Below are 12128 nucleotides of genomic sequence, written 5' to 3'. Positions count from 1 at the left end.
CAACAAAACCACATCATCATCGGTGTGAAAAGGGATCTTGCAGCGACATCTACTGGCGAGTTGGCGTTCAAGCAACGTGAGGTTCATGGAGTGTCGGGAATGCCATTACTGCTTGAAATTTCAGGAAATTTTGATTGCACATTTAGCGTGTATAAAATGGTTGCTATAGCGACGAAGGTAGACTGCAAATAGGCTGTCATTTTTTCTTTAATTATAGAAGGAGATAAAAATATCAACGTTTAATCAATGTAAAATATATAATTTTTTATAAATGCAATATTTCAGTTGGCCATTTCCTTCAAACGTAACATTTACAGTCATCATCTTTTGACTTGAATGGTAATTTATGGATTTTATATGGAGGCATAATTTTACTCTTTGCGTCTTAACTGGAAAACGTTAAGACGCGTCAGTCATGGAAAACCAATGACATCATGTCTAAATCACTATTTCATCATTCATGGAAATACAAAAAATGAAAAATAAATAAATAAAAAATTATCTTAGTTGAGCAATTGTTGAACAAAACTGATATACTCCTGGAATACTCTAAATTTCTCCAGAAATTCTAATTACATGCCTCAGCTAAAGAACATATTGTTGTTGATGCCATTGAAATCTGACAAATACAATCAGTTTTTACACTACAAGGGTCTCCTGAAGACAAACGCCTGTATGACTTTTCCATTCAGGCATTTTTCCTGCATTGCATAAAATTGACTTTCAGAACTACAAATTAACACCCCTAGTGTTTATTTCACCAGTTAAATTAAGTGTTAAACTGGTTTCCGACATCCATTTTTCATCTGTGCAATGTTGCCGAAACTAGAAGCACACTGTCAACGAGTGAGGCAGGCAAACTCCATGCATTGGTTTCTTTAAACGTTCTTCTTGTTCTTGTTCTTGTTCTTGTTCTTGTTCTTGTTCTTGTTCTTCTTCTTGTTCTTCTTCTTCTTCTTCTTCTTCTTCTTCTTCTTCTTCTTCTTCTTCTTCTTCTTCTTCTTCTTATTATTATTATTATTATTATTATTATTCTCTTATTATTATTATTATTATTATTATTATTATTATTTATATTTTTTTAATTTAAATTTTTTTTAAATCAGGAAACCCAATGAAAATCAATAAACCTTTTTCTAATGTAATTTGCAGCAAGAGATTTCATGAGAATTAAGAGGAGACATCATATTGTTTCAATTTTTATTCACTTCATTTGTTCTCTGTTAAATCCAGAATATAATCAATAATCAACACATTGTTTTATATGTTCACAACAGAGCCCTTCACTCTTCACACAGCATGTTTACTGACTATTACTAAAGTTTCTAAATCTTTCAGTGTTAAAACTTTACTTTTTAATAAAAATGACATAGTTAGTTTAACTAGCAATATCTGTGGCAGTGCTACAAACTGGACACTGTTGATCACTTTACGTCTTTCTCCTACTACTGAAAATGGTATTAAATACATTTTTATAAGCTTTTTTTTTTCTTTTTTACTTTTTTTTTCCTCACTGAGTCTATACCAAAAAAGGGTTAGACATCAGAAAGCTTTATTCGTGATAAAATATTCAGATGAATACACCTGATATTAGCATTCAGAGAACTGACCAACACTAATTAATTAAACTCTTAATTATTCTTGGTAAAGTTCACATAAAGGGATGATTTGCATTGAACTCTGTCTTAAAAGCTGTCACATCTTAAGAAAAAATCATTATCTACGAGGTGTACGTGAATGCAACATTTGTTATGCAGGCATATTTTTGGAGATTGAGGAACAGAGATTAAATCAAATAAACATGCACTGGTGAGACCAGGAAATAAGAAGTTATATGTAAAACCACTCATGGTTTATTTATTTTTTGGTAGAATATAAACTATATAAAGCAATTAGGTAATGTTTAACGAAACCGAGACATAAACTCGCATATTCACGCCCCCAAAACCTTTAAAAATCCCCTCAGTGGTGTAGCTGCCGTGGCATCGCCAGCTTCCAGAGCGTGTAGGTGGCAACTGCCTTCACTTCATCAGTATTTGGACTTCAACCAGGGTTCACTACAACTTTAAGACGCAAATTACTTGTTTTTCCTTCTCTGCAGGAAATCACATGGAGGTGCTCTTGTGCTCACATGACACCCCGAGCTATGGCAGGAGAGATCAATGAAGGTAACGTGTGAAAACATTTTTTGACTCTCTCTTGAGTCAGTGATTTCCATGTGACTTTATGTGACTTTTCTCGGTGTATTTGCGAAACTCGCGCGTCAAAACGCAAGGATCTTACAACACGCTGAGATCGCGATTTGCCCTCACCTCATGAGAAGTTTTCAGTGACCGATCGGAAGCAAGTTGTTCCATCTCAAAAGCTCTCATTCATGTCCTCAATTATCCCCCCGCAAACTAGTGATGCTCCTTTCTTGAACCATGACCAGAAAGATCAGGACAAGTCGTTGTTTTTTCCCCTCTTTCCTGAAATCCTGTCAGGTGTGTCTTGAAAGATTTACTTAAAATGTCACATAAGGCATTCTTTTTTAATCTCTTTAAATATTTGCAAATTATTAATTCTCTCAATTTAAGTCCATCTTTGTCGTTTTAAAATGGAGCAAATAAAAGTTCTAGTCGCATAAAAGAAAAGACAGTCACATGACGTCACTATCCCTTTCAAAATGAAAGTTTGTCTTTTATTGATGTCATTTATGCAAAATAACCTCCTGGGTGTTGTGCAGTTAATGGAATATTTCTAATTTTGAGGAGGATGTGATGCTATGCAGGTGTTGTTCCCCTTTTAGGTTCAGTTCCTGCCTATTACAGAGAAGTGCATGAGGCCATCTGCTGCAGGACAGATGAGAGAGTGCAGGCTGACGTTTTTAAGCGCCTCCTGGAAAGGACCGGTCTCTCCAAGGCAGCTCTCAGCCAGGTGAGGAGTTCCTCAAGATGCTGAGAAGGCAGAAAGCTTAAGTGTCTTTTGTTGGAAATTAAAGATGAAATATTTAGTAGGGATGTAGCTGGATGAATTCCCTGAAGGCGCCATTCACCTTTTTCTGACCTTTTGTAGCATATCATTTGCTTTGTGTCTTGTGAGAGCTTTGTGCACACAGGAATGCAAACCACAGTTAAAGTTGGATCTCAGACTGAAAAATGTTGACCTTCTCTTTTATATTGTCACAGTCCACCTTTTTTTTTTCCAGATTGCTGAGCATATTGACTGTACAGATGGATTCCTCACTAAGCTCACCCTCTACAAAGCGCTAGCTTTAATTGCTCTAGCCCAGCAAGGGAAAAAACCAAGTCCCAAACTATTCATACATGGTAAGTGACTGTGTTGCAGTGACAGCAGAAAAGTAAAGGGTTTTTGCTTAATGAGTAGCTTGGTGTCCAAAGATGGCCTCAGAAATGCATCATCTGTTCACGTGCAAGGTGCAAATGTCACTCTTTTATTAGCTCTCCTGGAAGTTTTTCTCGATACTTTTACCAGTAGCATAAATTCAGCAGCAACTTTACTGCAAGTTAGCAAGTGATGTGTGTTTGGGAATGTTTTAGAAAAGCCTTTTAGATGCACATTTATTATGCTCCATTATTTCTTCTTATACGGGATAAAACCGCAACATGTGCTGGGAGTCTGTGGTTACAGTGGCTTACAAAAGTAATTATATCTCTTTAACTTTTGTATTTTACAACCTGGATCTTTGATGTACTTTATATGAGTGAACAACAAGGCATGTTTATTGAAAAGTGGATGAAAATGTCTTGCACAGAAATGTTTGCACAGTCTTCTTCCCAAATAGCCCAGGCTAGGGGGAGAGTATCTGCAAACATACATTTTCAAGTATTGTTGAATATATTTTCAATGGATTTAAAGGCCTTCACAGAACAGCTTTATTTAGACAATGCACAGATGTACTCGATGTACAAATCCAGTGTCTTCTGAAAGTAAATGCCTGTGCATGACAGACTAAATATGCAGACATTAAAGGTTATAAATGTATATATATTTTGCAGTTTGCTGTATTTTTAAGTGTTGTGTTTTCCCTCCCTCTTTGTGGGATGATGATAGAGGGATATTTTATGGTTTTCCTAAAGGTAACTATTATGCAGACTTGACTTGGATCCCTCTGCAGGCTTTAGTGTTGAATCCAGTTTTGTTATTTCAGGTGTGGGCAGCATGGCAACTTGCTTTATGCCACTTCCTGTTCTGCGCCAGGACTCTCTTTGAGTTTGCCTCAGTAAATTAAATTTTATGCACAGCTGTCTTGGAATGTCCTGGGAGGAATCATAAAAGGTTGCATGGATTACTGTCAAGAGCACTTTTATAGAGACAAACTGGGGAGAAAAAAAAAAAGGTTGCTCAGGAAATTAAAAAAAAGGCATTCTGAACGGTTTTGAAATTCCGGTCACTCCTAAAGTATTGATTCAATCACGGAGAACAAATGTTAGCTCTGAAATGTGTGATTTACAGAGTTGCCAAAACCCCAACTCGGAGAGCCGAGGGAACTGAGCGCTCTGAGGATGCAGCCGGCTCAAGACGATGTGCTCACCATTTCGCAGACATTTGAACAGCTTCTCACCAAAGATACAGTCCATGTGGAACTGATTCCGGAGAAGAAGGGCCTGTTCCTCAAGCATGTGGAGTACCAGGTCACCAGCCAGGCAAGGAAATTCAAATCTGCAACATGCTACAGTATCATGTTGAAACTACTCCACTTTTTTTTTTTTTTAATCAAGTAGTTTGGACAAATACACATCAGAACAGACAAAATCAATTGTGCTCTTACCTATTTTGTAATTCAGTTTCATCGTTTTTACTTTTTAGCGTTATAAAATGTCAGTATACAGGCGGTACAGTGATTTCGACGTCTTCCACGAAGTTTTGCTGCAGAAATTTGCCTACAGAGTGGTTCCGGCACTGCCACCCAAACGGATGCTGAAGGGAGGTAGGTTTCTGTGCGGACTGCACTGTTGGGTCTCTGTTTGTTTTGTTTATTTACCAGATTTGTGTTCTGCATCAAAATTTCATAAAGTTTTGAGATAATTTAGGTTGAAATTCTAGCTTTTAAAAATCTTTTTTTTCTAATAGACAAAGACTTGTAAGGATTTTTTTTCTAGTCATTTGGTTCTTCAAAGCTTTTGCGTAACGGAGACATAAACCAGTGATGCATAAATTTAGCTTCTTTCACTTCCTGAAGACTTGAAGCTTTAGTTATTCAAAAATGATTCATGGTGTTTAGCCACGGTTTTACAAAAAAAATAGATTCTTTGAATGTATCATTCTGATAACTTTATCTCTGCTCCTCTTTTGATTCTGACACATGGAGCTTTTGTTGTTCAGATTTGTGAAACTTGTTGAATATTTCTGTTCATTTAAACAGAAATATTTGCTGACAAATTTTAAATGATTTGACAAATCGGCACAAATTTTATGTGGTTGTGCTGTGTACTTATTTAAGGTTGTTTGTGTTACCTTATGTCCCATCAGTCTGTTTGTATGGAGAGCATTTCATATCCAACAGGAGGAAGGGAAGGGATTAGTAACAGATTAATCCAAATGTATACTTCTGTTATCACTTATTCTCCCTGCCCCCTCATTTTCATGTGCACAAGTGCTTCTAAAAGACTAATAAGAGGCATCGTTTCTCAGTTAAACACTATGATGTTGTTTTGGTGATTTAACTACAACGGGTTTAATAATCTCTTGAGATTAATTCTTAAGCGAGTGCTTGGATCTATGCTAGTTCTAGCTGTGACGTTGCTTTCGAAGACAGCTTCTGTAATTTCCCTCAGTGTTGATATGACTCACTGTATGCCCCCTGATTACTGCCCCAGCTGCCTCCCCGGGGATTTTTCGATGGTTCTCTTCTACACTAAACCATTTTTATCTTTTTTTTTTTTTTTTTAAAGACTTAAAAGGTCAGGGATAATGATATCTCTAGCAACTCTTCTTTGTGTGTGGCCATGACAAAGAAGAACTGTAAGACTGAGTTTTGGTCTAAGATTTTTGGTCTTAAGTGACCATTTTCTAGCCAACAGTATATGTTCTGAGATCTAAGAATCTACAGGGGGAATGTTCTGCATTTAGATCAGCCTTATGGGATTACGAGCACTTGACGCTCGAGTTAAACTATTCTAGTCATGTTGCCTTTGCACACTTCTAAAGTAAACCTCCAGATATATTTTTTTTTTTTTTCTTTTATTCACAGTCCTAACTTCTATGTCCGAGCGCGAGTTCATTGAAGGGAGAAGACGAGCTCTGAGCAGATTTATTAACCTGGTGGCTCGCCACCCCCTCTTCTCCGAGGATGAGCTGGTCAAGACCTTTCTCACCTACAGTGGCTCTGTATGTTTCCAAGCATTTTCTTGCACAATAAGCACTATCTTCACGGGAGCAAAGCACATCCTGTTTGATTCACACTTTGTCCTTTTCCACTCACCCACTCGTCACCCTGCTTCACAAACAGGATGTCCAGACCAAGCTGCGTGACACTTGCAAGAAAACGGGTGACGAGTTTATGACCAACAGGATTGCAACCCAAGCTAAGGTTCGTCATGATATGGTGACTTCAGGCGCACTTTTTCCTATGCTCTTACTTTCATTTACAACCTGTGAACACAATGGAGGAGATTTTGTCGGACCTGTTTTGCAGGAGTATCTCCCAGCAGACGTTCAGGCTCAGTTCTCAACGAGCAGAGAGCTGATTAAAAATATCCACAACAGCTTCCAGAGGCTGCGGGACAGAGCTGAAAAAATGGCCGAGCGCTCAATGGAGAATTCAACTGATCTGGTCCAGTTTGGTCGAGAGCTCAGGTATTTTTTATTATGAAGGATATACAGTTAATCATCCTGTAGGATTTACGGCTTTTGCAGAAGGATTCAATCCGGAGTAGCCCGGATCCTGCAATATTTTATTCTTTTCTTATATTAATGTTTTCGCCAGTGCTCTGGGCTCAGATGCGTCGCCTCTTCCTTCCCTGGCCTCCTCCCAAAGCAGCTGGGGAACCCTGCGTCAGTCTTTGAAAAGCCTGTCGGAGGAGTTTGCAGTTTTATCCGACAAAGCCGCTCAGCAGGTACAACCTTGAGTGCATGCCCGCTGTGTTTTTCCCCAAACTAAAACTTGGTGATAAATGTTGTTCTCTTCATGTCTCCAGGGCAGACGGGAGCAGGACGACGTTGTGGAAAAACTGAACTTCTTCCTAGATTTGCTGCAGTCATACAGAGTGAGCAAGCTTGACTTTCGTTTCTTTTGTGCTGAGACAGGAATGTGGTATGTCTAGACTGTGAAAAATTCTTTTAATCCATGATAATGTAGATGTAAGTAAGGGCATTCATGAGTTGGTTACCATAATGCCACGAGGGAAAGATGTCAGCAACGACGCTAATAAAGAAATCATTGGTGTATCGATCTTTAGAAAATAGGCTTAAGACCCTCCAAAACTAAACTGTTCTACAGTAACAAACATTTGCATGTTGAAAGCATTGCAGACAATTACCACTGAAGTAACTAGGTTGTTAATATTACCATTTGGACATGCAGGAAGCCTCTCAACAGTTAAATCTCATTTAGCTCCTTCCAAAAAACGTAACACTGTTTCATTGTTTGGAGAGAACACTTGAACTTTAACTTCCTGTAAAATGAGATGTGCCCTTATCTTTATTTTTGTAGCAGATCCATGGAGATAAAAACCGACTGGTATTTGAGCCAAATTACTCCACTGAATGGTGCTTCCACTGTGGATATGATGCTCTTTTTGTAATGCACTAATATATTTTTTTTTTGTTCTAAGCAATTTGGAATTGCAGCTCAAAAATGCATATTTTTTATTTTATTTTTTTTTTACCAAACTTTAACACATTATTTCTTAAGGTTTAGAAGATGTTAGCAAAGCTAGGATATTTTCTGTAGAAGAAGTCTTATGTCTTGCAACACAATTTAGTTCAGAAATATGGAGAACCAGAACTTGTTGGAAATGCCTCCAGTTTTTACCATTGCTGTTGCCTTAATATCTACCTTCAGGCTAGTCTTTTTTTTAATCTAATTAATTTTGGAGAGTTTCTGGAATATCTCAGTTGTTTAATTTTCTCACATTTATGTCCAATTGTTTTTATCTAGTTCTGCATTTGTATGACTCTCCTGACTGACACATTTGTCAACTTCGAATCATCTTTTCCTGCCTCTGTGAATTGCGACTTTTACTAAAAGATGCAAATGTCAAAAATCCCAGAACGATAACTTCATCTCATGTTCAGCTGCACTTAAATACAGGTGTTAACTCAAGAGGACCGATTGCGGAAGTTGAATCGTAATTTTTAAGTATTTGTTCAAAGGTGCGCACAGTTACGCAACATGGTTATTTTTATTTTATTACTCATCTCCCATACATGTTTGTCAGTTGCATTGTGCAAGCTAAATGCCATGATAAAGGTGAAAAAAGTTTGAAAATTATTTCCCATTATCTCCTCCTAAAATCTTTAGCAGCCCACAGTATGTTATTATTATTATTATTTTTTTTTAAGTTTCTCCTTTTTAAGAACAGAACTTTTATTTCTGGGAATGCTTTTCAACTAGATGGATTTATAAAATTACAGCTCTTGTTTGTCAAAGTACTTTAAGTTATCCATACTTTTGTCCCAATGCTTCTCCTGTCACTCATCTGTTACATAATGTCGTGGTGAAGTGCATCACCCCGCCACTTTCAGTCAATCAGTAAGAACTGCTGCCTGTTTTTTGTTTTTTTTCTTTCTTTCTTTTTTCCCTCTAGGATCTCTGCGAGCGTCATGAAAAGGGCGTGCTTCACGAGCACCAAAAAGCGCTGCACAAGTACAGCATGATGAAAAGGCAGATGATGAGTGCCACTGTTCAGTCCAAAGAGCAGGCTTCTGTAGAGCAGCTGGAGTCGCGAATCGTTCAGGTGATTGTTCTTTCAGTTTCATTTTGTTTGCCTAATTATAAAACTTTCTTTGCAAAAGCTGCTTTATCTGAGTCGTGACATAAGCTATTAAAATGGCAGTGAAAGCACTGTCATGGTGAGAGGTGACCTTGTCATACTTTTAATGGTGCTGTTGGGAAGCAAAGCCGGGATTCAGAGCTGGGGCAGGCTGCTGTGATGGGGACTTCAGGCCTTTTAACTCCTAACACCCTTTTTCATGCACAAAAACACTCTCACTCAAACTGGATAATCCTCAAAACGTATAGAGTCTCCTCTTTAAACCCTTTGAACACATTTAATTTAATGTGGTAAATCACAGACTCATTTGCAGACTAAAAACACATTTTCAGACACTGGTACAAAGCTGAGTCCGTGTTAAGAAGGTAATTAACTTTTTTTATACTTTCATTTTCTTGGTGTTTTTTTTTTTATCTTCTGAATGCAGCCAATGTGCTTAGTCCGTGTTTGCCATTTAAACACATTTTTCAGTTCATTTCCTTAAACAAATTGCACTTTAGGGGAAACAAACATGTAATTTGGACATATAAAACTGTTCCCTATATTTTGGTATTTCTTCACTTATCAAATGCTCTAGCATTTTATTTAGTTAATTTATTTCAGTAGTGATAGAAGTGCTTTCTTTCTTTTAAGATTTGAGGCTCATGGCCTTAACATTTCTTATGTTTCTTAGAAACATTACATGTTGGCCAACAGATGTTAGATTCTATATCAAAAACTGTGATACCATGGTTATGAAAGCAGGTATTTATACCTTTGACTGTGTGGAATGAAGAGGTGCAATGTTCTACTCAAAAATGGACTCAGCCTCTAAAGCGTGTCTGCAGAAGGAACGGTGCTTTAAAATGTCCTGGTAGATTGTCTCTGATACATCTGTGTGTGGTGGCTCCTAAGTCCAAATCCTGTGAAATGTCCCAAACTCTTGACTGGGTTTTGCTCCAGAATCCTATCCAGACACAGCTACTATAATCCCTGTTACTACCCGTTTTTTTCCTTCCACTCAACTTTTCATTAACAGAGCACTCTGAAGATGGCCAGCTTCTTTACTAATTAACTTTGCGCTGTATCGTTTTTGTCTAAGATTGCCTGCTGAACAACTGTCGAGTCAGCTGACTTTGTGATTTCTGCAGGCCATAACATTCCTACGTTACAAATCCTGTTTTGTTGGACTCCTGGTGGGTTTTAGGAGCTCCATTTTTGCATGCAATTGCCCTTTTTACTTAGCTTCACCTGTCAAATATGATTATTATTTTTTTTGTCTTGAAGAAATATGTTAAAAAGAGAACATTTCAGTATTTTTAGAAGTACCAATCCTACCGTACTGCCAAAATGACCTTGAGCATCGAGAATATCCTTTCCTAACAACTGTTGTGTAATGGAAAAACTTTGGGGAAAGGTAAGGCTATTTACACAGCACCAATATTACATTAGGGGATTCAAAGTGCTTAACAGGAAATGAAAAAGCAAAATGAAAGATAAAAAAAGTTTAAGTCTTTAATTCTAAACAAGGGAAGAAGTTGCAAACTGTAATGTATTCAGTCAAATAAAAGTAAAAAAGGCAAGCATTTCACAAGCAAAGTAAAAGTCCAGACACTGTGCATTCCAAGATTAATCGTCTGGGGGACGCGTCTTATGAAAGAAAGTTCTTTCATAACAAAAAGATAATAGGTTCCTCTTGTTTGCATTTTTTTTTCATCATCATTTGACATTAATCATCATTTTTCTATTTTGGCACAATTATTTTTAATAGCAAGAAAGTGCCATCCAGACCATGGAGCTCCGCAACTATTTCTCCCTGTTCTGCCTTCATCAAGAGACACAGCTTATCTTCACCTACCTTCCAATCACCGCCAACATTCTTGGGGCTTTCGTTAACTCCCAGGTCCAAGGACACAGAGAGGTAAGGCTGTATGGAAATGGGTTTTCCTCCAGCTCGCCTTGATGTCGACTCAGCACCTCTTCAGTGGGAATGTCCAATATAGTTTTAGATTGGCTCCTAAAGTCTGACAAAAGAGCTAATACTGAAGGATGGATAAGAGCTACCGTATATTTCCCATAAAAAAAAGTGCATATCACATACAGCATGTCCACCTTTTCTGTTTTTTTAAAAAAGGTATCCTTTTTCATTTTTATATATGTGTATATAGTCTGTCTTTTTTTTTTTTTATACTTAAGTCCAGTGGAATTTTTGGATTAGGGTTTTTTCAGACCTGAAGTTTTTTAGCATTTGGTTATGGAACTGTATAGCAAAAATATTCATTTTACATAAAGACAAACTTGTTTTCTTTTTTCTGTTTTGCTGATCAGATGGGTGATGTGTGGAATGAACTCCAACCTAAGCTCGGGTGTCTCTTTGGCAGTAATAACGGACTGAAGCCTCCAATCTGAAAAAGCATTGCAAAGCAGAAGATAAACACTCCTACAGATGAAGATCACCAACTGGAAAATGAAAAGCTCTGTGAGCTCAATGCCTGAAAATGTTTTAGGCACAACTGTTCTCATTTCCATTCAGTAAGATGGTTTCTACTGTCTGCTGTGATTAACCCCATGTAAATTTGTGTTCTGTGATGTTTTCATTTCAGAATCAGCTTTTACAGATGTAAGCACAGTAACCAGGTGTTATTATAAATGGGATCTAAAATGGTTAACACTCACTCATTCTGATACAAAATGATCTGTTTACAGCTTCTCAGAAGTTGGACACTAACATGCTGACACTGAGATTTCAGTCTTTCTGGATGTTTGTTTATTTTAGATTAATTGCATTCATTTTTAAGATGAAAATGGGACACGTATTGCTGTACAAATGATATGTACCTGCAATGTTTATATTCTCAACAATTCTGTTCTTTGTTTTTTTTTTTTTGTGTTCTGTTTGTGTTTGGACATGTGACTAGAAACAAGAACATATTTTAAACAACTACTTCAGGTAAATAAAGGACTCTCCAAATAAACCAAAGGATACTTTATGAATACTTAACCGAAAATTAGTCATTATGTATCTGGAAACAGCAAAGGTTGCAGGCACTCCAAAAGCAGTTTTGCAATTAACGTTTGCTAATTTTCTTTGACAATTCAGCTCAACATATTGAAACAGGAAACCAGGCTTATTCTAATTCATTCACAATACACCTTTAATTTTTGACTACTGTAATGGGTCTTTAATCCTCTAACTTTAGGTTGTCACTGTAT

General features: G+C 37.2%; 1 protein-coding gene across 2 annotated transcripts; it reads left to right on the top strand.

Moving 5' to 3' along the window:
- Positions 1-57: 57 nt before the first annotated feature.
- On the top strand, positions 58-11895 carry snx8a (sorting nexin 8a). 2 transcript variants are annotated; one of them, XM_014971756.2, is made up of 14 exons: positions 58-76; positions 2102-2168; positions 2789-2916; positions 3188-3308; positions 4456-4646; positions 4810-4930; positions 6194-6330; positions 6452-6532; positions 6638-6798; positions 6929-7058; positions 7140-7208; positions 8751-8900; positions 10687-10836; positions 11244-11895. In XM_014971756.2, the coding sequence occupies exons 2-14, from the start codon at positions 2132-2134 to the stop codon at positions 11322-11324; spliced, it is 1557 nt and encodes a 518-aa protein (XP_014827242.1). In that variant the 5' UTR covers positions 58-76; positions 2102-2131; the 3' UTR covers positions 11325-11895. The 2 variants fall into 2 exon arrangements, with proteins under 2 accessions (XP_014827242.1, XP_014827241.1); XM_014971755.2 differs by lacking the exon at positions 58-76 and adding an exon at positions 1643-2004.
- The last annotated feature ends 233 nt before the right edge of the window (positions 11896-12128 follow it).

This window comes from Poecilia mexicana, unplaced genomic scaffold (genome assembly GCF_051168715.1).
Source record: "Poecilia mexicana isolate PSO_F unplaced genomic scaffold, ASM5116871v1 scaffold_8, whole genome shotgun sequence".
In the NCBI taxonomy this organism is placed as follows: domain Eukaryota; kingdom Metazoa; phylum Chordata; class Actinopteri; order Cyprinodontiformes; family Poeciliidae; genus Poecilia; species Poecilia mexicana.
The sequence above is the reverse complement of the archived record's forward strand: the minus strand, read 5'-3'. Positions and strand labels throughout refer to the sequence as shown.

Bases quoted from the DNA above. Each gene is read 5' to 3' on its own strand.
- snx8a (XM_014971756.2), top strand. From the start codon at position 2,132: ATGACACCCCGAGCTATGGCAGGAGAGATCAATGAAG. The intron at 2,917-3,187 runs GTGAGGAGTTCC...TTTTTTTTCCAG, and splicing joins CCAAGGCAGCTCTCAGCCAG to ATTGCTGAGCATATTGACTG. The intron at 8,901-10,686 runs GTGATTGTTCTT...TATTTTTAATAG, and splicing joins TGGAGTCGCGAATCGTTCAG to CAAGAAAGTGCCATCCAGAC.